The sequence below is a fragment of the Pygoscelis adeliae genome, unplaced genomic scaffold (genome assembly GCF_000699105.1).
Source record: "Pygoscelis adeliae isolate BGI_AS28 unplaced genomic scaffold, ASM69910v1 Scaffold38, whole genome shotgun sequence".
In the NCBI taxonomy this organism is placed as follows: domain Eukaryota; kingdom Metazoa; phylum Chordata; class Aves; order Sphenisciformes; family Spheniscidae; genus Pygoscelis; species Pygoscelis adeliae.
Window position 1 is genome coordinate 1,799,030 of NW_008825614.1, and position 25,679 is coordinate 1,824,708.

Consider the following 25,679-nt stretch of genomic DNA (forward strand, 5'->3'; position numbering starts at 1 on the left):
TCTGGTGAGACCCCACCTGGAGTACTGCGTCCAGCTCTGGAGCCCTCAGCATAAGAAAGACACGGACCTGTTGGAGCGGGTCCAGAAGAGGGCCATGAAAATGCTCAGGGGAATGGAACACCTCTCCTATGAAGAAAGGCTGAGAGAGTTGGGGTTGTTCAACCTAGAGAAGAGAAGGCTTTGGGGAGACCTTATTGCAGCCTATCAGGGCTTATAAAAAAGTTGGCGGCAGACTTTTTAGCAGGGCCTGTTGCAACAGGACAAGGGGTAATGGCTTTAAACTAAAGGGGAGTAGATTTAGACTAGATAGAAGGAAGAAATTTTTTACGCTGAGGGTGGTGAAACGCTGGCACAGGTTGCCCAGAGAGGTGGTGGATGCCCCATCCCTGGAAACATTCAAGGTCAGGTTGGACGGGGCTCTGAGCAACCTGATCTCGTTGAAGACGTCCCTGCTCATTGCAGGGGGGTTGGACTAGATGACCTTTAAAACTTCCAACCGAAACTATTCTATGAGTCTGTGCTTACAGCCAGGTCACCAGCTGGTGCCAGCTTGTTTCTTTTGCTCTTGAACTCCTGCTGCACGCTTGTGAGCAGAGGTTCGTCTGTGCTGCTGGCACTAACAAGCACATTGCTGTGCCTGGCTTACCCGCTCCTGACAGTGACTCAGGTACTCCATACCACACAGCATGGCACCTTCTGCCTTGCCATGTACTTGTTAAGGTAAAAGTGCAGTTGCTCTTATAAAAGGAGACAGATCTCTTCTCTGGTGGTACTTGCCTTGTGCCTGCTACTAGCTGCCTTTACTCATCAGTCCATCAATCCCTATTGTATCTATACATATCCAAAATGGAAGTTTACCTGCTGTTTTTCAGAAGCAGCCAAACAATACAACGCACTGAGTCTAGTACTGGGTTTTCCATGAAACAGCTCTCTTGTGGATGAGAGTAGTGTGGAGAGACCCCAAGGAGTGAAGCTGAGGAAGTGCTAATTCTTTGTGATTTCAGGTGAGGATGAACAAATAACAAGCTGTTTCCTTGCCCTGCACCTCAGTGGTGGTCTGATAGAAACTACAAGTCTAGTATTTCTTCTTAGTCCTGGTAGAAGTCTTAATTCCTGGGGGAAGGGAGAGCTGAGTGGCACAGCACTGGGCTCTGGGCTACAGTCCCCTCCTTGGTGGCTGGATATAGAATCATAGAATAGTTTGGGTTGGAAGGGACCTCTAAAGGTCATCTAGTCCAACTCCCTGCCGTGGGCAGGGACGTCTTCAACGATATCAGGTTGCTCAGAGCCCCGTCCAACCTGACCCTGAATGTTTCCAGGGAGGGGGCATCCACCACCTCTCTGGGCAACCTCTTCCAGTGTTTCACCACCCTCAGCGTAAAAAATTTCTTCCTTCTATCTAGTCTACATCTACCCCCCTTTAGTTTAAAGCCATTCCCCCTTGTCCTGTTGCAACAGGCCATATCTTTGATACTGAGCCATTGCTACACTCGGTATTAGGGTCTGGCAGCTGTCAGTGGGGTTCAGAATCTTCTTAGTGGCAATACTTATATCTAGACTTGGTCTTTTCCTGCCGCAAGGGTTGGCTCAGAGGTTAGTGCTTGCATGCACTGTTCAGGTCCACCACTGCGCTATCTCTGAGCTTGCTCAGCAAGCAACTTACATTGTGGCTGAGGCTAACAGCACTGGTAACATTAGAAGAACCACTTCTCTGTTACGAATTCATATGCCACCATTCTCAAATAGCACTGTCACTGGGTGCAGGCTAATCTTGTCAAAGTGTTACTGTCTGAGAAAATAACAGCTCCTGCTAGCGTTTTTTTACATTTGATGAAGCTATTCAGCAAGCTCACTTAACTGAAGTTGAGCATGCCTGTTTTTTTGGAAGCTGTTACAGCTCTATCTTAATTCATTCAACAAATTTCCTACTCTATCGTAAGTGTGAAAGCATTACTGACCATTTTCCACTAATCTTAGACTACTGCTTATTGTGTTTAGGGAGACAGAAGCTGAATTGAAGCTGATTGACGTTGCCATGACTGGCTATGTGATTTTCTGTTTGTGGCCATTACTTACCTACATCATTGGTTCTTTCTGTTGCAAATAACAGACAGAGTCTGTGGTTTTTTTCCTGGATAACTTCAGCAAGATGCCATCACATCTATGGCCACATTCTGTACAGTGATTTGGGAATCAACAGCCATAAAAAATGCTATATCATTTCTCCCCACAATCTTTATTTTTTTTGCAGAAACTTCCTAATATCCTCCAACTCTTTGCTGTGGCTTGCTTTTAATTCTTCTTACCCCATGGAGTGTCTGTCTACCACTGCATTGGAGCTATACAAGTGGGTATATTCACTTTTTTTTATTTCAGGAGAAAACTTAGTTCTAAAAAACATTTAAGTGAAATTGAATATTGCAGGGTTCATTCTGGAAAGGTGAAGTTGTGATTGGGTACAAAAGGTGCAGTTAAGAGACGGGTACCTTAAGTGTCCTTTCTATATAGCTGCATGTCCTGGTTTCAGCAGGGATAGAGTTAATTTCCTTCCTAGTAGCTGGTACAGTGCTGTGTTTTGGATTTAGGGTGAGAACAATGTTGATAACACATTGATGTTTTCAGTTGTTGCTAGGTAGTGTTTATACTAGTCAAGGACTTCCCCACTTCCCATGCTCTACCGACTGAGAAGGCTGGAGGGACACAAGAAGCTGGGAGGGGGCACAGCCAGGCCAGCTGACCCAAACTGGCCAATGGGATATCCCATACCATGTGACATTCCATACCATGTGACATCATGCTCAGTATAAAAGCTGGGGGAAGAAGAAGGAAGGGGGGGACGTTTGGAGTGATGGTGTTTGTCTTCCCAAGTAACCGTTACGCGTGAGGGAGCCCTGCTTTCCTGGAGATGGCTGAACATCTGCCTGCCCATGGGAAGCAGTGAATGAATTCCTTTGTTTTGCTTTGCTTGCGTGCGTGACTGTTGCTCTACCTATTAAACTGTTTTTATCTCAACCCACGAGTTTTCTCACTTTTACCCTTCCGATTCTCTCCCCCATCCCACTGGGGGGTGTGTGTGTGTGTGAGCGAGCGGCTGCGTGGTGCTCAGTTGCCAACTGGGGTTAAACCACGACACTGCAGTATCTTACGGCTTGGTCTAATATACCCATTACAATTACAATACTTACTCTCACCTCACCTCAAATATTTGCACATGCTTGGTCTGCCATTCTCTCTAGGGTCAGAAGGAGGAGCTCTACAGCTGTTGCTAAAATGCTAAATACTAATTCCCCTAAATACTAGAGGAATTAGCTAGTGGATTCATCCCTGTTTGGCACTGCTCTGCTCTTCCATGCCTAACAGACTGATTAGTCACCCACTGAATGTTGGTATTGTCAAATCTTACCTCTTCTACTCTTGCTGGTAATGTAAATCTGGAGAAAATGGAGATCTTCAGCTGTTTTCTGGTGGGTCCCAAAAATACTCCTGTCAGGCTGCTTGTGATCAGTGATATTGTTCAAGACCCCTAGCAGCTACCTGGATATGCAGCAGCACTTTGCTGGACCTTTTTCCTCTCTGTTTTTGTTACTGAATTCATAGCAAATTTACACACCCCCTCCATTGTTTTTCTGTTCATATGTCCGCACACTTACTTGAAGGGACACCACTAAACTCAACAGTACTTGACTCATTCTCCTAAAGACAACTGGGATGGGTACAATCACTTCCAAGGCTGATTAGAGCTATGTTGCCATGTTTCTACTTGATGTACCATAAATGTAGCTTTTGAATAGTTTAATGGCATAAAGTAGTTGATGTTGCACTAAAATTGTGCAACAAAGACGAGCAATGATAAGACAAAGAAAGAAGGGAAGGTATACCACGGTATGCTTTGGTTCAGCCTGTGAAGCTAGATTTTGATGTTCATGACGTATTCTGGACGATATTAGCTGTACCAGATTCTCCAGCCCTGCCCCAGTCTCGATGCCTCTAGCACTGGGTCCCATGCTAAGAGCTGCAACTCTCCTATGCTTCCCCAGCATCTGATCCCCTCTGGCTAAGACAGTTGTTTATACTGGTTATGCTAAGGTCTAGGCCTGGAGGTTCGAGAACTTCCACAGAAGTCATAATCTGAGAATTATACAGGTCTAATGTAATTACGTAAAAGCAATTCTAATTGCTTTCAGTGTGAACTGAGAATGTAATGTTTCATTCTCTGACATAGCTAAATGCATGCCCTTAAACAACTTGTACAGTTTATTTCTTGCCATTTATTACCACTACTTGAACTGTCACGAAGATCTGATTACGTTCTATAACAACGTTGCTCAACAGTGTATATTTTTTCCTATTAGGAATGATTTGCCAAGTTTCAGGGACTTCTGAGTGCTGTTGCAATTCAAAAACTAGAGGATTGCAGAAACTGGTGATGCTTGTTTGGCTTCACGTAAGTTGGCTTCATGTACAATTCATGTTGTACCATCACCCAATCATCCAATTGTCATCCAATTTTGGTTGCTGGCATTTTTTTTGATGTCTGTGATTTTGCTACCAAGGAAAATATCAGTAAAGCCCATTTACAGTCACATAGGGCAGGAACCCCTTTGCTCACTGCAGGGTGCTCCAGAACCCTTTAGGGGCACCAAGAGTAGACGTGAGCATGGGCTGATCCAGCAGCATCAGATTGGGTGAAGTCTTTGCACAGAGGAGTTACAAGATCTTCCATGTCTGTTCTCTTCGTACTACGTTTTATACTGTTTGTGCTTGGAACAAGGGAAAATTGCTATCATTTAAGTGTCAGACTTTACCTTATGCAGTAAGGTGTCTCTGTACATTTTACAATTTTTGTTTGGACTGGGCTTTTGTTTTGGGGTGGTTTTTTTTCTTTGCATATTTCCAGCACTGCACTGGTTAGCTAGGTTTTTAAATTTAGCACGCAAGGTCGTGAAAACGAGATGCAGTGTATGCAGAAAATATGCATTAGGAGGTTTCTTGCTCTGTTGTAGAAATTCTTGTGGCATGTGAGTATCTAACCAGTCCTTTTCACACTCTCAGAGGGTCTCAGCATCTGCCTGTTCCTGCATTGGTATGAGACGGAAAAGCATTACCTTCCTTTCACTGCAGTATTGAACACATTTTGGAAGAACAGAGGCAGACATGTCCACATCAGCAGAAGGACCAGCGACCAGGTCCAGGACTAGGACCAGTGTCCCCAGTGACATCTTATTAATGACCTTGATGATGATGGGATGGAGTGCAACCTTGACAAGTTTGCAGATGATGAAGCACTGGGAGGAGTGGTTGATACACAAGGTGGTTGAGCTGCCTCTCAGAGCAACCTCAACAAGCTGGAGAAACGAGCCAACAGGAACCTCATGAAGTTCAACAGAGAGATGCAACCGGTGAGAGATAACTCCATGCGCCGGTGGACAAGAAGTTGACCAGGAGCCAGAAGTGCGCCCTTGTGGCAAAGAAGGCCAACAGCCTGCTGGGCCACGGACTGTTAAAGTTAGGTGAGGTAAAGCCTACTGTGGCTTCTAGCAAACCTGGGCAGAGCCAATGCAGTAATAGACTTGAGGAGAGGAGAAAAGTCCATGGGCTGACCAGCTGGAAAGCATCTTGGCAGAAAAGGACCTGATGGTCCTGTGGACAAGAAGTTGACCAGGAGCCAGAAGTGCGCCCTTGTGGCAAAGAAGGCCAACAGCCTGCTGGGCTGCGTTATGTAGAGCATTACCTGCAAGGTCAAGGGAAGCAATCCTTCCCCGCTAGTCAGCCCTGGTGAGACACATCTGGACTGCTGGTTCTGGGCTTCCCAGTTAGAGTGAGACATGGACATACTGGAGCAAGTCCAGAGAAGGGCCACTAAGATGAGGAAGGGACTGGAGCACGTGCCATACGAAGAGAGGCTGAGAGAGCTCTGATCATTTTTCTCAGAGAAGAGCGGGCTCGGGGGCTGTCTTGTCTAAGTGTATAAATACCTGACTGGAGATGGGTGGGGTAAAGAAGACAAGCCAGACTCTTCTCTGTGGAATCCAGTGACGGGGTGAGACACAATGGGCACAAATTGAAATACGGGAAATTAGAATGAAAGAAATGGCGGTGAAACACTGGAACAGGTTGCCCAGGGAGGTTGTGGAGTCTCTGTCCTCGGACAAGGTCAAAAGCCAAGAGGACACGGTCCCGAGCAACCCGCTCTAGGTGACTCTGCTTTGAGCAGGGGAGTTGGACAAATGACGTCCAGAGGTGCCTCCCAACCCCTCTGTGATTCTGTGACTAGGTGGGGCCTGACCTGAGGCCTGGAGAGCTCCATCGATGAAAGGGCTGGGAATAGCTCTTTTCTCTTTTAACCCTCCGATTCTCTCTCTCATCCCACTGTGGGGGGAGTGAGTGAGCGGCTGTGTGGTGCTCAGTTGAAGGCTGAGGTTAAACCGCAACAGCTCCATCGATGAAAGGGCTGGGAATAGCTTAAGGTGCTTTCCAAAGAGCTTCCCCAGTGTTGGCATCTTATGAGTCCATCCGTGGTGCTGCAGTGCTTGGAAAGATTGGGGGAGGGGGGAGGGGTCTGGGAAGCTACAGAGCAATAGGCGTGACATTTGTTGCAGGCAACTGAGCAGAAAATGCACTGAACCCTAAACTTAGTGGCTGTATGGATAAAGGTGGTATTTTTTGAACGCGTCAACGTGTCTTCTGTAAGGGAAGGTCAGCTGCCATCGAGCACAGGGACAAGGAGGAAGTCTATCCTAAAATGAGGGACACCTGAATTTGGCAAAAAGTCGTTCAATGAGGTATCCAGCATAAGAGGGAGTATTCCCAAATGGGTGAGTAAATTAATTGGTCGAAAGAGCGTGTGTTCAAAGGAGTATTCAGAACTTAAGTCTTGGGGTGAGAGGAGGCAGCTCTATGAAACTCTCAGCTCAGTTCTCGTGGCAGCCACGCAAGCAGCGTGAGCACTGGGAATTCTTAGCAAAGGAGTAGAAAACAAAACCACAACTGGTATCCTGAAGCAGTATAAATTTTAAAGTGTAGCGATAATGGGGTTTCCTTCTTCTTTTGTTTTTCATTTTGTTTCTTTTGCTGATTCATTTCTAATTAGATGAGTTCTTCACAGCCCAGCTGCATGACCGTTCTATCAGCCACCATATTAGCTGAACACATGATGTCACATCCTCCTTGATCTGCTTGTTTTCTCCGTGTGTTTAGACTCCACCTTTCACCTTTTTTCTTTCAGACAAAGGAAGTGCCAGACCATAGAGTTAGAGGCACTCTCAGAGACACTAACCTCTTGAAAAATCTTGTCCATCTGAGCAGTGACTTCTGTGGTGTCTTGAAAGCGGGGACAGGTAAGTAGTATTTGCAGTTTCTGTGAGTGGGACTTGCAGTTTCAGAGGAAGGCAGAGAGCCAGATTTCCTGGGTTTGTTTTGTGAAATAAATGGACTGGCTAATGCAGTGTCTAAAATGTCCTCTTATCCGCTACAAAAGCGGAAAGGTATTTCTGAATATATAGAAGTGTGACTGTAGTAGAAGTTCCTCCTCTTACTAAAAATAGGCATGTAGCCCTGAAGCTTGCTCACTGTTAGATTAGAGCCGCACTTTCCTGCCTTCTCTACTGCAAAGGCTCTGTCCCCTCCAGCCTGTCCTTGGTTTCTCTTCTACAGCTTACCAAGCTAAAAATGATTTACAGGATTCAACAGGCTGAGCTGCGGAGGGAGGGGGAAATAGGTATGTAAAAAGCAGAGAGGTGTTTTTTCGCTGCCTGTAACACCCACAGCACGTGCTGGCATTTCTCTGCAGGAGAAGAAAATGTTCTGGGTATCCAGAGCTGATGATTTGTGTATCAGCTGCCTCTCCTCTGTCCCCCAAGCCCCAGTGCCTAGAGGAGAGCGGTGGCTTTGTGCTGTTGCATTCGGAAACCTCCCAGTGCGGCTGACAAGTCATTTTCTGGCTACGTGGCAAGTTTAGTATGTGACCCAGGTGCAGTAAGCAGGGGTGAATGACAAATGGGATTGTGCAAGCTGGGTTCTCTGTCCTGTTCCCTGTCTGGTTACAGCCGTTTGATTAAAGCTTTTGCTGTTTCCTGAAGCTCTCTGTTCTGGAGCATGGGGATTTGGAGATGGAGCAGAGGGAGGCAGTAGAAATGCCACAATCCTCCTTGCTGCTTCCCCCTCAGTCATGCATTGACCTGAAGGCCCTGTGACAATAGAGAGAAGCCAGGAGACTGTTTCAGAAATGACCAAAAGGCATAATTTAAGCATGCTGCCCTGACGTGAAGGAAGGAGAGTTCTGTTCTGCCGTGGCACTGTCCCAAGGCTCGTGGTCTGCTGCCTTGCCTGTCAGTGTCTTTTTCTTCTTTCCTCCCCTTCAGATCACGACGGTTGTCTTGGGAGAGCAGGCTCTGATGGGAGCAAGACTGCCCAGGATGTCCAGCTGCCTGCCAAATCTGGCCACGGTGGTGCCGAGCCACGGGCTCAGGGCTCTGTTTATCCTCACCACTTCATTTGTGTTCTTTGCCGCTGTCACGTTCTACTGGAGAACTGGGGAGGACGCTGAGGGCCAGCTCTACAGCTTGCCTACACAAAGCAGGTGTGCTCAGTTTTTGCCTTCTCCTCCCAGTGCCGTTGCTGGTGGGCCCCCTCCCCCTCCAGGGGATGTGTTTTTTGTGGAGACCTCGGAGCGAACTAACCCAAGTTACCTGTTCACGTGCTCTGTGGAGTCAGCGGCCCGGATGCACCCCGGGACAAGGGTTGTGGTGCTCATGAAAGGCTTGGCGAACGGTAATGCCTCATTACCCAACCACTGGGCATTCTCGATGCTGAGCTGCTTCCCCAATGTGGAAATCCAGCCCCTGGACTTGCCGGAGCTTTTCTCAGGGACGCCTCTGGCAAAGTGGTACTTGCAGTCTGAGCACCAGAAGGAACCTTATTTCTTACCCGTCCTGTCTGATGCCTGCAGAATTGCCATCATGTGGAAATTTGGTGGCATCTACCTGGACACAGACTTCATAGTGCTTAGGAACTTGAAGAACCTCACCAATGCCCTCGGCATCGAGTGCAAGTATTTACTGAACGGGGCCTTTCTGTCCTTTAAGCCCAAACACAAGTTCATGGAGCTTTGCATGCAGGACTTTGTGGATAACTACAATGGCTTGATCTGGGGGCACCAGGGCCCACATCTCCTAACGCGTGTCTTCAAGAAGTGGTGCTCCATCAGTAATGTCCAGGACAACATGAGCTGCAAAGGGGTGCGTGCTCTTTCCCCAGAAGCCTTTTATCCTATCTGCTGGGAGAACTGGAACAAGTTATTTGACACAATCAGCTCCTTGGAGCTTCACAAGCTCCTTAAGAACACCTACGCGGTGCACGTATGGAACAAACTGAGCCACGGGACAAGGCTAGAGATCACGTCCCAGGCTTTGCTGGCTCAGCTGTATTCTCAGTTCTGCCCTGCCACATGTGCGAAGATGAAGAAGGACTCTGAAGAGCAGTCAAGGCCTGTAGTGTGACCTGTGGGCCCTTGGCTGCAGGGAAGTTCCGCAGCCTGAAGGAAACCGAGTGCCTTTCACCTTCCACGGAGCAAGTATTCTGTGTGACATTTCAGTGATTTTGTACCATTTCCAAGATCTGCCTCAGATCCTACGTGCTTCAAGTATACACTGGAACCTGAGTTTGGACTCTCTTGTTGTCCTTCAGTAGCCCTTGATGCTGCAGGGAAGGGTGAACGTGTTCATCGGTGCCTATCAGTTGCTCCTCTGTTGCTGTTCTCTCAATTGTATCAGGCCTGAAATGCCTCTCGTGTACTTTCAACAGCTGTAGGAACCCTTGGCTTGCTCTCTGTAACGTTTGCAAGTATGTAAATAAATGCCAGCCAGTGCTATAGGACACGGTTTAGAGGAGCTTAGGACCAAATTCCCCGGGTGGTAAAGATTCTTAGGGCTGGTGAAGTTTTGGGAGCGACTGCGAGTATATGAAGGTTGCTTTAAGAAACAGAAAACATTTTAAATCCCTGCTCGGCTCAGTGTAAAGTTTTTCTTGTTTTCCAAAGGTACTTTATTTCAAACGATCTTGTCTACTGTTTTACATTCCGCAGCGACAGGCTGACTTTTCTGGTCCTCTTCAGGAAAAGAAATAGCCAAAAGCAGTTCTTTTACCAGTGTGAGTAAAGATCCTTGCTTTGTTGTAGAAATTCTGGTGACGTGTGAGTATCTAACCAGTCCTTCTCACATTCTCAGAGGGTCTCAGTATCTGCCTCTTTCTGCATTGGTATGAGACGGAAAAGCATTACCTTCCTTTTACTGCAGTATTGAACACATTTTGGAGGAACAGGGGCAGAGGTGTCCAGGACTAGGACCAGTGTCCCCAGTGACATCTTGTTATTGCCACTGGAGTTCTAGTCCACGAATTATGCAGGGGCGTTCATCTAACCCTAATGCAGATTACACAAGCAGGTAAGTGACTGCAGGCATCATTGCCTGTAATGGGAACACAGGTGCCTATACCACGGACTGTTAAAGTTAGGTGGGGTAAAGCCTACTGTGGCTTCTAGCAAACCTGGGCAGAGCCAATGCAACCTGCTGTTGATCTGATGACCATTCTCACATCTGAATGTGTTTCCTGTGTGTCCAGGGCACTGTGATTGTAAAAATGCATTTGAAATTAACCTCTTATGAAATGAGGAGAGGAGAAAAAAGGTACTGTGGTTCTGCTGGTGCCAAATCAAAGTTGCTGTCTGGAAGGCAAAATGTAAGCAATATGGGGTTATTGCTCTTTCAAATATGCAGTAGCTAAGAAATAAGAGAAAGATGTGTATTGATTTTAATATAGCCTTTTCCTAAATTCCATTATCTGCTGAAAAGTACAGTGTTATCATGCACGAAGGAAGGCTGATGTAAGTTTAATCTGGCCTTTAATATGAGCAGCAGTATGTTTCAAGGTTTGTCAGACACTGAGTCATGGCACACTATTGATTAAACACTCCATTGCAGACCAAAAGAGAGTGAGTCATCAATTTTTACTCAAAATGAGTTGTATAAAACAACACATCAGCTTACTCTGCTGTCTGGTTCCATGTCCTCCCCCCCAGAAAAAAAAGAAATGTTGCCTGATCAATCTAACTGTGAGTCTTCACTACTGGTGCTGAGGAGTACCGGATATGCTGTTCCAATGTGGTGCCCATGGCGGCAAACAACCATCTGTTGCTCATATTCCTCAATCTTCACTGTTTCACGTGTGACTCTTTTCTTCAGCCAGCAGGAAAATGACGGTGTAAAGGGCAAATTCGAACTCCGGGCTGACACCAATAAAGGTGCTTCCAATTGGCTTGACCGAGCCCTTCCAGCTGAACTGGATGCTCAAAACTTGGTCATCTTTGTGAGGCTGAAAGCATAAACAAAACAACAGAATAATCTCCAACACAGCTGTGGCCAGACAGATACAATTTCCAACTCCAGATTTTTGAGGCCATTGCAAATTTCAGTCATCCTTGCTGTGTCAGGGTGCTATAGGTAGAGCACAGCCTTTTCCTGTCCTCTGGAGCATACATGATCATTTATCTCAATTAAGCTTCAGCAGTGTTGCGATTCTGTAAACACCGGCACTACTTTTTAAAATATCTTTTGCAAAAAAAGAAGCTGGACTTGAGGGCATGCTAGTATTTCTTCTGCTTATATACACCTGGGCAAATTAGGTTCAAAGCAGTTGAGCCTATGATTGCATCATTGTGTCTTGATTAATTACCACAGCTTTTATCTCTGGATCCATTTGTCTTTTTTGCAGAGGCACCCTGCTTGTTCTTACCCTGGTTTTGTTCTTCTGAGAGACATATCCCTTGTAGTCAATTTGGTTGCGCTTTTCCGAAGGTAAAATTGCACCCAGTTGTGCAAATCTAAGATCTGTTTACCACGCCTTGTTTCTCCAACAAAAACATGTTCAAAGCCACAAGAATCAGGTCTGTAATAAATCAAAGAATAATATATAGGTCTTTTATGTGTTTAAATAGTTCAAATTGGCAGAGGTAAAAGGCAAGAAATCCACAAGCTTGCTTAGGTTGATTTGTAAGCAGTTTTTTTATTTGTCTGGATTTGTTGGGTTTTCTTTCTTACTTTGCACAAAACTTGCAATGTAATCTAGCCACCAAGTCTAAATTTATATTTGATGATGAAGGTTGCTAGTAAATGCCACAGATGCATCACTGCTGCTTATCCAGATTTTAGCAAGACACTGTCTCCTGTAACAGCCTCATAGACAAACTGATGAAGTACAGATTAGAAAAGTGGATGATGTGGTGGGCTGAAAAGTGGATGAACATCTGCAGTTGAAGGCCTGTGATTAGGGACACAAAGTGCAGCTGGAGGCAGTTCACCAGTGGTGTACCCCAAGGGTCAATATTGTTAGTATCTGATCAGTAAGTCTTTAAACACGATCTGTGTGGGAGCAATGAACACCTGATTTAGGCCATATTCTGAGGCTGTCTTCCAGTTCTGTGTGTAACAGATGGCACTCGGACTTAGAGTTACCTGAGTCAGAATACTGTAGAGATTATCAGGGGCCATATCCATCAAACATACCTGTCTCCTTCTTTCCTGGCATAGAGCTGGAACCAGATGTCATAGAGCTGATATTTGAAATCGGCAAGGTTTGGCTTTGCCAGTGTTTTTTTAAGCAGATATTCATGAGCTAGCTGAAGGATAGAAAACCAAGATATATACACAGTTTACTTTTTAATTCAGTGTTTTCAGTGACTGAAAAAGATCTGCGTTACTCACTTTCATGACTTCTGTCGCTAAGATAGCATCAAGAAAACAATTGTTTTCAACTATTTCTTCTGGAGTCACTACTTCTGCCATACCGGTTGATGTCTCATAGTTATCCAATAAGGAAATAAAGGCTGCAGAAAAAGAGAAACACTCAGCACGCTCATCCTGATGAACAGGCCATATGCCTAATCATACCTGTGATCCAGTCATTAGAGACTGCCATCATAAAAAGATGCCATATAATATGCCTTGAAAGCCCTTAGAGAAAGACATTCCTTTATGTGTCAAATTTTATTCTCAGGTGCACTGTTGGGTGCACGTCTAGAGATGACTCAAGGCCAGACCACCACTGTACTTCTTTTTAAGATAAACAGCTCGCTCCTGAGCTTCCTTATGGAACCAAGTGTTGAAGCAATAATGACCTTCTACCAAAACACATCTCATCTGACCACCAAAATTACAGACATAGGCTTACGAACTTGAGCTATGCTGGCAGAAGGCTTTGTGGGCATTACTTCAGTAGAGGAATAATACAGCATAAACCTACATGAGATGGCTTGAACTTGAGCACGTGGCCACCGAGTGGATGGGTTAATTTTCTCCTTTGCACCCCTTTTGCGCCCTGCTCCCTCCTGTCACTTCATCTACTTGTGCTCTGACACTCAGTGGACTCTGGGGGCTGATTCAGCACACTAAGCTGATAGAAAAATACTTGAGGTCAAAAACCTAAGTCATTTCCTGCCAGGTTAGTGAGCTGAAGGGACTCAGCGTAGGGCTCAGTGAGTACCAGAGCTGCCCTAGACACAGGATTGTGTGGCTCGGAGAGGAGTGGGGTGAGCAGAGTGCTCCCCATTATGCCAGCTGTTCAATCAGCTTAATGTAACTCTATCCAGGGAAAAGAAAAATCAGGGAAGGAAACATACATTCATAGACATGCTTGAAGTGTAGCCCCCAACAGAAATGCAAGAAGTAGCTGTGGACCTAGTGCTATCTGAAAGGGCTAGAAGTTGCGAGCAAAGGAGGAGAGATGACTTTGGCGTCTTTTTCAATACATGGAGTAACATCAAAGCAATAACAAGAGTCTCATCCATTTCACTTTGTAGTGGAAGAACCACAGAAAAATTCAAATTTTGGCTAAGGCACAAAAGGATGTTATTCCTGAGGCTGAGGCTACAGGTAACCTCTATGCAAATGTTGTGGAAACTACCTTCAAATGACATGCAGCCTGATGATCCTCACCACCATCCAAATTCTATATGATGTTATATTTTAGGCAAACACATAAAAACCAACACGGATTCTTCATGTCATTTCCACCATTAACAAAAGAACGGGTCTCACTTGCAAAAGTTTTTATGCTCTTCAGGCGTTCTTCATTTACGTTGTGAAACAGATGTCTGGCTGCACTGTCCTGGACAGCACTGTCACCTTGCTGTGCGACATCTGCTTTTCCCCAGGAGAAACACCGGAGTAAAACAATGAAAGAAGTAAGATGTCCTTAGAGGAGACAGTGCCTGCCTTTATAATAATCAAAACAAAACTCATAATGCTATCAGGTTTGTTTGTTAGGAATGGTCTTCCTATGAAACAAGGTAAGACATTACAGAAAAACTGCCAGCATAAAGAAAAAAGACATAATCTCTGACATTGTAAGAGCCTGGAATTTCCCTGTTGACTCATTTTCAGAGGTGGTTGTGATGACCCATGTGATAGCTCAGTTCTGATCAGTAACCAGCTGTGCTACTATGCTATATACATCACATGATAAAAAGAAGTAATGTAGAGCCAAGGCTCCCTCCCACCACAAATAAATAAAAAAGAGATTTGTGCACCTTCCTTCTCTGTTAATTTGTAACCCACAGACCCACTGCATATAGTTTATGAGGCCATGCAGTGCAGCAGAGGGGTTGTTTCTCTCCTGAGTCATCGAATCATAAAATCATAGAATAGTTTGGGTTGGAAGGGACCTTTAAAGGTCATCTAGTCCAACCCCCCTGCCGTGGGCAGGGCCCAAGCTAGCCAGTCTAATTCTCCTCTCCTCTGTGATAATGCTTAAGCAATCCAACTCCTGAGTAGGCTCTCTCAGTCTCAGCCTTTGTTTTCTCCTTCTGACTTCATGACCGCAGCCCCAGCCATCACCCCAGTGCCAGGGAGATGCCGAGATAGTTCTGTGCAGCTCCACCAGCTTTGGACTGGTGCATCCTGGTGCTCTGAAGTTTTCAAAGATTTCTGGTTGGCCACATTTAAGGGCATTTTAATCAATGTTACCAATAAGCACATCCAAAACAGAAAGGAGGCTTTCCTGACAATTTTCAAGTTTCTGTTCCAAAAAGGGCATTCTCAAGGAAAGAGGAGAAAAGATGAGGAGCGGTTTGTTAACATGGGCAAGGGGTAACTAGAGCCTTGTTCTAAGAGATGGAGAAACCATAAGGGAGAAGTTTTCCCCACACACGTTTTGGCCTGAGGTAGGTACCTCTTTTTCAAGTTTATCAGCAACAGAAAATTATATCTCATAATATGAAGCAACATTGAAATAAAGTGTTTGAGCACTTGTGTGAGTACAAAATTGGATACTGAATATTCAGTGGCCTGGTGCAATTCGTGGCCAAAACACTTGGTCATGTTTGCACTACACTGAGCTGGCAAGGAGTGAAATGGCTGCTCATCAAATCTGATAGCCACTCCTCCCTCACAGTTCCCTGGGACTGGTAGCAACAACCCTGAAACCCTCCTCACCCACACCTCTGTGCTACTCCACACTCTCCAGACGAGACCCAGGAATTCCTTCCTTATTCCCCCAAGAATGACTTGGGACCTATCTCCTCTTCTTCCTCGCTGCAAGTCACCCAGACCATACACACAAGCAGTCATACACACACGGAAACATGCAGTGTGGAGGGGACCTCAGGACATCTCTAGTCCTGCTCAAAGTATGGTCAACACTGAATTCAGACCATATTGCTCAGGGTGTCATCTTGTTGGGTCTTGAAAACCTCCGGAGGCGGAGTTTTCACAGCTTCTCTGGGCATCCTGTTCTGGTTGCATTTGTCCCTGTTGAATTCCATGATATTCCTTCCTTAGCCTATTTCTCCAGCCTGCCTAGGTGCAGCTGAAGAGAAGCCCTGCGCTTGAGCATACCAACTTCATCACCACAGGATGCTGTCATCTGCAAAATTGGAAAGGTGGCACTCCATCCCCTCCTCCAGGCCACTGATAAAGATATTAACTGTTATAGGACCCAAGACAGACACCTGAGAGACTCCACTTGTAACCAACGTGCAGGTAGTGTGGACCATTAATGTGTTCTCTGTGCTGTTCCCTCTCCTAAGTGATTCTTCATCATTAGGAAGTCCTGCCTATGCCGTTAGTGGAAATGACGAAGCATAGGCAACACTTTCAGCAAAAGGCAGTTTTGCAGACACCTTTTCCTACAGTATTGTACTGCCCTTAATCCTCATGTGACTTAGCAATTGGTTACCTGCAAATCAATTGTGTAGTCTTTCCCAGGCACAAGGCGGTTAACATCCATATCCCACATGTCACTGAAAAGTTTAGAAAGTTCATGATTTAAGGCTTTCCTGTCAAGAAATCCAGAGAAATATGCACGTTAAAAAGACACATGCTGTTATTTCTGCAAGTCACTTTTAGAGTTCTAATGCCACTCTATGTTCTGGATACTAGCTTGTCATCAGGAGAGCTTTCGCTTCTCCCCACACCTTCCTGCCAGTGCTGCTCTAAAAACCATAAAGCTTATGGTTCATGTTCAGATCTAAAGAGTGCAGGTAACCTGTAAGGAAACTTGAGCCTTCCCTAAGGTTATTTTAGAGAATATTTTAACAAAGTTCTTGTTAATAAGCCTTCCTGCGGTTTTCCATGCACTGAAATAAAAATTAAGACGGTGGTGTTTCATTCAGGAGGATTCTATGTACAAACCCGAGGCAAGCAGGAGATTGTTATCAGTGTGCAGCAACACTACACAACAAAACAGGAAGCAAAGAATTCTCTCTATGATGCTGTTCTAGCAGCAAGCTTATATACAACTTTTCCTACCTTTTTTCTGCAAGACTCCACACTAGAGATGCTTTCCTTCGCCCATTCGCATGGTTATCCTAGCATAAAGTTAGCGTGCTGAAGGATGACCAAGACTCTAAACACAGGGTCTGCATACAATAAAATTCTCTCATGCACTGATCTCTCATGCCCATACAAACCTATCCATCCACCTGTCAACAAGATTCAGGAAGGGTTGTTAATGTGATGAACTGCCCAAAGGTAGCTCCAGTTTCAAGGGCATTATGTCCACACTAACACGTAAGATCAAGAGAAAGAACAGAGTGGAGAAGAGAAGTGGATTAATCTTTAAATGACTGACAGTTGAATTAATCAGTTACAAACCAGCACATGCATTGAAGCCCAGAGAAGAACTGCTTGATAATTCTGAATTTCTCCTCCAAAGCAGATGTTCTCAAGAAAAGAAAAAAGTGCGGAAATTTGTCAACAATGGGCATTTCTTTCAAATAAGTCATTTGGACAACTCGCCATGATTTTAACAACTGGTTCTCCCAGACTGAACCAAGGCACCTTCAAGCCCAACTCTGAACTTCCTTACTGATTACTGTTACGTCTTCTCCTTCTATTCTGGCCAGCGGCAAATTCCATGCTCTCTAGCAGAAAGAGCAAACAAATACTGTGGTAAGGTCACAAACAGTCTTCTGATGGGGCAGCCTTGACGTGAGGCAGCTTGAGAGCCAGGAAGAGCAAAAAGTGAGCCAGGTGGGCACCTGCCCCATTGTTGGCAGGGAGGGAACAGAAGTCATAGCAGAAAAGAGGGCATTAATCAAACGGTGGGAAATTAGGCTAGAAGCAGCACAGCAAGATTTTATGTGCCTTCTCCTGTCCCGGACTGCCCTTCATGGCTGGCTCAGAAACTGCTGGTCTAAGCTCCATAGTGAAGGAAACAGAAAGTAGCAAACTCTGCCTGGAGAACTGGGACTTTTTTTGCCACATTATTGAGCAATCCTTTTTCTCCAGAATTGTCTCTATAACTGTGGGATGGAGCTTATACAGCCTAAGATTAAAATCCTGAAAAGCATAAGCAATCTGCGCTTAACTCCTTGAGAGCTTGTTGCCCAAAGGAATTCATATCCCTGAGTTAAGACCCAAAAGCAGCCAGTTTACATTAATGCACCAGAGGATAAGCTGCAGCAGCTGAGGAGCATAAAGAACATATATGATATTCATATTATACTCAGCATTATTTAGAGTGGGGAAAGCAACCTGCTACAGAAGGGCAGGGCAGACAACTGTAACTACTTTGGCTGCCACCACCTCAGTCTGCCTGCAGCTGGAAATCTGAGCCAACACGTACCTCAGCTACGCTAGAGGCACTGACAGTCCGTTTTCACTCAGGCTCTGTGATACTTTGAGATTGTTGTTGATGGGAAATCTACAGGATCATTTGAATTTTGAACTGGGCTTGAATAGGTGTCAATACCTGAAGGAAGGAAAAGGACTAAAAATTCTAGTATATGGGAGCCAAAGGATATGTTGGTTGCTAGGGTTAAACATGAATATGAAGGAAGATTTTTGCTTGGAACAAGTACTTGCATGGATCTTACGGTGGAGCAGAAGGAGGCTGTCAGCCCTTGCCCAAACCCCAGGCTGCTCTTATACAGCAGAAGCGTGGCTTGTGGCATCACATTATCAATACTGGCTGCGCAGCCCAAATGAGACACCTGCTCAACTTCACCGGGAGTTAGCCTCGCGGCATATCACAGAAGCAACCAACAGCAGCATTTTTAATTATTTTCAGCTGTACCTCCACATTCTTTCCAGAGTCTTACGAAGAGCAATTCCTTCTCAAAAGAGCTTACAAACCAACACTAAACAGAAAATTGTTCATCTCACCAGCTCAGCTGAAGTCCCAAGAACAGGATCGGCAAATTCACAGAACAGTACCAGAGATGGTTTTCAAACTTCAAGTGCCATCTACATTCATGTTACCTTGGACTGACCTAATTTTATTGGATCACTTTTCTCCTGGGTTCTGGACCCTCCTGCTGTCTACTCCTCTGTATCTGTTAGAGTACCACCCTATTATGTTTAATACAGTTTTTACTTTGGAAGTAACTACCAGTGGTGGATAGAAGTCTGCTGTCTGTTGAACATCCAAGGTATGTGAAATATTAGGGGGGATGTCAGGGTTTGGGTTTTTTTAATATTTTGTTCCATATATATATAGTATTTTATATACATATATTTTAGTATGTATGTATTTTGGTAAAAGTCACTTATACAGGAAATCTGTCATCCCTTCAATACCTACTGCTTGTTCTTGGTCTGCTCTTGGCAGATTTGTCCTGTGTTTAAAAAGGACTGTAGGGCTCTGTTTGATCCTTCCTCCTCTAGAAATGTTACGGGATATTGCATGAACTCATGGAGGCAAGCTCAAGGTGTCTACTCAGGAGAGGGTTACAGCAGGAGCATACCTACAGATTTCAATCCTCATATTTATTTAATAAATATACTTCTACTAAATGTATTCCTGCACTCAGAAAATGTGTCCCAAAACTCTACAGTCACTTAATTTTATAAAATAAAAGCCTTTTCTCTCCTTTTTCTCTGCTGGGTGCTACCACAATATCATCATGGACTTTTCCTCTCCTTTTTGTTGTCCCTTTAGTGTCCAAACAGAGCAGACCACCTGTACACATTGTAACTGAAGATTAGAATAAAGAAAAATATATCCCTGCCAAAGCAAAGCACTTGTTTAGCAACTTACATAGTCATCTTGTAAAAACACTTTCTGGACAGTATTTCTTTAAATAAGGTCCATAAACTTAGCTTACACATATGAGGTGAGACAACTTCAAAGAGAAGAAGCCCGACACCTTCATGCAAATCCATGACACACAGCATTTAGGTAAGGTTTCCCTGAGAAAGAGTATTGTGTATGTACTCTCTGGTTTTCAATATGATTGCATGTATGACTCAAACCAGAGATTTTTATCATTAATTCTCAATCCCCTCCCTATGGTGAAATCTCTCAGTTGTTAGATTTGTCCTTTCACATAGAATAAATTATTTCTGTGCAAGAAGTCTGGCCAATTGGATTTTGTCCAGTTGGAGTCCTGCTTGGATGTGCTTACGTGTGCAGAGCACCACCCCCACAACAAGAACACTCGTAAGAGCTGAGAAAACTTTTGGGGGAGCCTCTTTGCAATAGAAACTCTAATGCACCAGCAGTGCAGCTAGGGCAAAATAATCTAACATCTCCATTTTATTATAGCTTTCAAGTGAAACATTCACATGGTGTGCCTGTTTTTCCAAATTACTTTTTTGTATGAAACCTTCATTCTATCCAAAACAATGCCCCAAGAAGAAGTCCTTTATTGCTATAAATCAGACATGACTCAAGACATGAAGAGAATTAAAGAGTCAATGGTGAATCATGTGAGCACGTCAACAGTGTCAAAGCAAGAAAAACATGTATTGCAAATGGGTCACATGGATCCCTGCAAAGAAGGTCTGACTGAACATCTGAACATCTTCTCTGAAGTAAATTTACCTTCAGAGATCCTTTGAACAACATCCAGTTTTTAAAAAGCCTTTAATCTTGGCATAGAGAAGAAAGCATTTGGAAATGGCTGATGAGCAGCCATTTACAAGGAGTTTCCAATCATTTAAAAAAGTTGGTTCAAATGTTGCAAAATCCATGCATCAGCTTATATGGTTAATAGAAGATACAAACAATTCTCTTGATTTTCCCTTTACACCAGTGTGTATGCCTTTTACTTGATTCCAGTGATGTTTTTCTTAGTTTAAAGTTGGTATTTCAAATACCAAAGGATAAATAAGGCAGGTTTTGTAGGTGGAAAAGAAAATGCATTGTCAAGGGACAAACATAAGAGTGGGCAGTTAGTCAGCAAACACTCTATCAAGGTTCTGGGCAGGCAGGTGACATATGGAGAACCGATTCTACATTATCAGCTATGTTTAAGCAAAAACTGATCTTAGCATCATCTTATTTTAGCTAAAAGAGCTGATGATTCAGTTGTCTCACCAACTTTTTACACTGACGAGTTAGTAAAACAGAATAGAAGCAGCAAGCAGGGTTATTGCAGTACTGCATTTCACATAACTCCCTTTTACACGTCTCCCAGATGAATATATCCCATCCCCACTGCCCTTCGTGTTAGGGAAGAATTAGTGTGATTTTCCCTTACCCATCAGCCGTGCCAGGAAGAAGTTTTTCTGCAATACACCGAGCAGGGAAAATGCAACCTGAAGCTCAGAAATCCTTCTGGTAGTCCAAGGCATGGAGCTCCCTCCCTCTTATGCTCCGCTTACCCGCTGAGGACTGTCACTCAGACTGACGGGAAGGCAAGGGAGAGGCAGGAAGTGCCAAACCCCACAAGAAGATGTGGAGCGTAAGGACAGTGCCACGTCTCATGCCTCTCTCGGCGCAGGCACGCTCAGACCAGGAAGTCAGAGCCACCTCTACCGGGCTCCTGCTTCGCCTCATCGCCGTAGACAATCGGTATGGCAGGAAACACAGAAGGTGATGCCTGAGAGAGGCGTGGCGACGCCGCCTTCTCCCACCTGGGTTTTCAGATATGAATCTTGTATGAACTGCAGACATGAGTCACAGCATTGCTTCTGGAGTTATGTTGCATTATTTGTTAACAGGTTTTAGATCTCTGCGTGAATTTTGGGCCCAGAAATAAGCCCTTCAAGTCTGAAAGCCTTGACTGAGGTGGATGGGCCAGTCTAGTCTTGCTGTTCTATATACCGTTATTATTTGACAATACAAGGGAAGATGATAATAAATCAGGGATCAAAAAAATTATAGGTGGGGAAGAAAAATAAAAAAATGTGTGCTTCTCTATTTACAGCTGAAATTGCTAGTTGTGACTTTGTAAATATTAGGAGGCATTATAACCAGGAAATGTTTTACAAAGGCAGCACTTTGCAGGCATCACTGGAAGCAAGTGGTGGCAGGTGCCAGAAAGTGAAGGTACCCCTTCTAGTGCCTGTCCTGGGAAGCATGCGTTCATTATGTGGCTAAATTAACCTTCAGGTGGTTTAAAGCTTATTTTTGTTTGACTGGTACTTTTAAATTTTTCTTCTTCATAATAATTAATTCCTGAAAAACATAGCTTTAGGTTTAAACTGTATGTATGTATATACAGAAGCCAAAATGGTTTGATGTTAGGCTACCAGTTATACAAATGGTTCTGCACCTCTCGTCCAGGTACCCCTGCAAAGAATCGTATTAGAGCCAAACAAAGCTGCAGGTAATGAGGATGCCTGCCACATGGGATTGCATAGGGGGCAAGACATGCAGCTAGCTCACTTAAAAGTGAAGCTTCTTTCTGACGCTGGTAGGGGAAACTAATGTACCTCAAAATTGAATATCCTGAATTTTAACCCAAATTTTTCTTTACTATTTTTTGGTACTATTTATCGCTGTTCTGGGTAAGCAAGATAAATGACAAAAATACAGTGCCTGTGTTTATCAACTGAATGCAGGAAGTCTTTTCCTAGGCTTTCATTTAAAATACAAAAGCCAGCGGGCATATTCTGTCCACAACAAAGTTGCAACTCCTTTATTCACATTAGCAGAAAAAGCCCAGATGGGGGCCCAGGGAATTTCCATTTACAAGCAGCAGCATCACTGGAGTCAGCGGATTTAAGTTAATCTTTGATAAAATTACAGGTCAGATCAGTAGCATCGCTAGCGATTTCATAACAAAATGTGTACTTAAATCTGTTGCAAAACTTCTGTCCTATGATTTAGCTGTTGAGCTAAAAAAACCTTAAGGATCCCAAAGAGTGTAAAAGGGTGTGTTTGCCAACAGAAATGAAGTACTGACCAAAGGCAAATGAGATCAGCGCAGAATCTGGGTCGTTCCCGTATCTAATGCAGGCAGCAAGAGAATCCGAGTGTCCAGAGAGTGACCTTGCTAACACCATGGGCTGGCTTTCTCTACTGAAGAGACCAGGCAATGCTTTGTCAAACCCATTGCACAGGGCAGTGTACGTTCGTTGCGCTGAGGTTAGGGTCCCCCTGCTCTCTGTTCCTCTTTTCTGGCACAAGAGAACGGGGAGAGTATTTGGCGCTGTCTCACTCACATAGAATCATAGAATCATAGAATCATTAAGGTTGGAAGAGACCTCCAAGATCATCGAGTCCAACCATCAACCCAACACCACCATGCCCACTAAACCATGTCCCTAAGCGCCTCATCTACCCGTCTTTTAAATACTTCCAGGGATGGTGACTCAACCACTTCCCTGGGCAGCCTGTTCCAATGTTTAACTACTCTTTCAGTAAAGAAATTTTTCCTCATGTCCAATCTAATCCTCCCCTGGCGCAACTTGAGGCCATTTCCTCTCGTCCTTTCGCCAGTTACTTGGGAGAAGAGACCAACACCCACCTCGCTACAACCTCCTTTCAGGTAGTTGTAGAGAGCGATGAGGTCTCCCCTCAGCCTCCTTTTCTCCAGGCTAAACAACCCCAGCTCCCTCAGCCGCTCCTCATAAGACTTGTTCTCCAGACCCCTCACCAGCCTCGTTGCCCTTCTCTGGACACGCTCCAACACCTCAACGTCCTTCTTGTAGTGAGGGGCCCAAAACTGAACACAGTATTTGAGGTGCGGCCTCACCAGTGCCGAGTGCAGGGGCACGATCACTTCCCTACTCCTGCTGGCCACACTATTTCTGATACAGGCCAGGATGCCATTGGCCTTCTTGGCCGCCTGGGCACACTGCCGGCTCATGTTCAGCCGGCTGTCAACCAGCACCCCCAGGTCCTTTTCCGCCAGGCAGCTTTCCAGCCACTCTTCCCCAAGAGCACATGTGAACAGCATTTGCAAAGGAATGGGGCAATAGACTTGCGGAAGATGCTCTGCCTAACAAAACTGCCACTTCAAGCATTGGATGCTGACCTTTGCCAAGGTCACAAGGAAACCCTGTGAATAAGACCTGTTTCTAAAGCATGTAGGCATCTCTGTGTGTTTCTGACCTAAGTATTTTGCTCTTCTAACCAAGGATGGCCAACAGATAAGTGCTGGTTTGTCGCCTCTAGTCACGTGCCTAAACTTCCCTGAAGAGGGAAAATGGTCATTCCGAGTTAGTTTAAACTGCTTTGGTGGATCTAGAGAGGGTGAGCGAGAACACTGTGCTTTACAGGCTTCCAGACCAAAGCAGCCACGGCTCACACATGCATGAAGGACACATTTGCGCTGGACAGGCTCACTCAGGGAGACCGAGTAAAAGCTGGCAGCTAGAACAAACACCATGCAGATCTACAGCAGGCTCAGTCCTTTCCCTGGGGAAGCCAGAGCAGGCCTTCGGGTCACCTTTTGCGCGTGGATATAGGGAAGAGGAAAGTTTCTGAGAAACTGAGTTTGCTGGACATTCCCATGGGAGCTTTGGCTATTGCCGCCAAGTCTCCACAAGCTGACCAACACTGAAAAGCAGTGGAGATAGGGCCTGGGCTGGTCAGTGGGAACGTAGCCACCTCAGAGCTCACTGAGAGCAAGGAGCAGGGACTCTGAGGTCTCCACCCTTCCCTAAGCATTCATTCTCAAGCTGGAGCCTCACCTGACAGATTGTCTCCCACCAAGCTCCATGGTCCCTGTGCCCAGCCTGTCTCTTAGTTATCTCCCCAGTTTCCTAAGCCTCAGCCTCTCAATTCTGAAGTCCTTCTCTCTAGCCGATGGTGTTATAATCCCTCCACTTACTTGGGAGTTTCTGGTGCAGCAGCTGTCCTCGAAGAGAAAAGTAAGAGGATTACACAGCCAGGCATGTTTTTGTCATAGAAATGCCAGGAATAAGTAACTCCATTCCTGCAGCTAAATGTCTTTACCTAGACTGTGCAGTGACGTGACCTGCTTACCTTTAGGTTGGTCTGTTAACTTGCCTTTATTTACCACTGCTAATTCCCAGGTTTAACAGGTGAACCATGGCCGACTTACGAATGTTCTCACAGCAGATGAGCTGCCTGCACAGTCAGCAAACCCAGAGGCTGGGAGAAAGCAAGTGCTTGGGGACGCAGGTGGCTCAGTACCCCTGTGTGAGCTGAGAGGCTAAGGGAGGACATTTTTTATTGTTTTTTTAATCTTAATATTAGGACTGTCAAGCATACACCTTTCTTGATTTTGTAAGGAGAAACTGTGTCTAGGAACCATCGAGGCCTGCCTACTGCAAGTTAAGACGTATTAATTAAAGAGCTTTGAAGCGTTTGAACATTAGCACAGACACAAAGATGCATTTGCTTATTAGTCATTAATTTGTACACATTGGTGTAAACAAAAATTTTAGGCAGTGTGGCTGAAACATCCTTTGTTGTTGCACAGCTCAGTTCTTGTGCTTTTTGGATAAACATCGCCATTAATGAATCAGGTCGGCCATCACCGACCTAGATGAGGCGGAGGAGTAGAATCACAGCTGGATTCGGAAGTGCCAGCGCAGGGCATCCTGGCACCCGGGCACCCTTCTCCTTACTCCAGCTCGTGTGCAGGTGCTGGCTCTGAAGCAGTACAAGCGGGGGAAGTTTAGAGACGTTTATTTGCTATAGGAATGAATTACGGTGTTGACATCCGTAAGTTATCCTCTTACCTCGAAAAGATAGCGGGGCTTCAATTGCTGGTTAGAAAAGGAAGATACTGTAACTTTATTAGCCTTGCTTTCCCCCCAGCATTATTCACGCAGGCAGTACAGGGGAAAAGGGCGTTATGGATGCGCTATGATAATACCGTACGGGCAGGCTCCCGGAAGCGGCGGCACTAATAAAAATCACGCTTGTGCGTGTTCCGTGTTGGCGAGGAGAGGCACGGAAGGTAAACACGCAAGGGAGGGCAGCGAAAGCAGGACCGTCACGCTTTCCTTTCCTGTGTGAGTTCCACGCCTCCCGCCGCGCTTTGTGCC

General features: G+C 45.1%; 3 protein-coding genes across 3 annotated transcripts in view; 2 read left to right on the forward strand and 1 right to left on the reverse strand.

The window, feature by feature from the left end:
• Positions 1 to 7,229: 7,229 nt before the first annotated feature.
• LOC103924314 (lactosylceramide 4-alpha-galactosyltransferase-like) lies at positions 7,230 to 10,215 on the forward strand. The gene is made up of 2 exons (XM_009332808.1): positions 7,230 to 7,337; positions 8,361 to 10,215. Exon 2 carries the CDS (start codon positions 8,394 to 8,396, stop codon positions 9,495 to 9,497), a length of 1,104 nt encoding a protein of 367 aa, XP_009331083.1. The 5' UTR covers positions 7,230 to 7,337; positions 8,361 to 8,393; the 3' UTR covers positions 9,498 to 10,215.
• Positions 10,216 to 10,565: 350 nt separating this feature from the next.
• LOC103924471 (poly(U)-specific endoribonuclease-A-like) lies at positions 10,566 to 24,382 on the reverse strand. The gene is given in 9 exon segments (XM_009332999.1): positions 10,566 to 11,228; positions 11,230 to 11,367; positions 11,788 to 11,846; positions 11,849 to 11,940; positions 12,558 to 12,670; positions 12,756 to 12,877; positions 14,088 to 14,200; positions 16,226 to 16,324; positions 24,354 to 24,382. Coding segments are annotated over 9 exon segments (897 nt in total). The 3' UTR covers positions 10,566 to 11,096.
• A 332-nt stretch (positions 24,383 to 24,714) lies between these two features.
• Positions 24,715 to 25,679, forward strand: part of LOC103924472 (NADH-cytochrome b5 reductase 3) — a 24,456-nt gene continuing 23,491 nt past the window's right edge. Inside the window, exon 1 of the mRNA XM_009333000.1 lies at positions 24,715 to 24,825. Coding sequence (XP_009331275.1) covers positions 24,715 to 24,825 — 111 coding nt within the window. The remainder of the gene's footprint in view (positions 24,826 to 25,679) is intronic.

Bases quoted from the DNA above. Each gene is read 5' to 3' on its own strand.
- LOC103924314 (XM_009332808.1), top strand. From the start codon at position 8,394: ATGGGAGCAAGACTGCCCAGGATGTCCAGCTGCCTGCCAAATCTGGCC.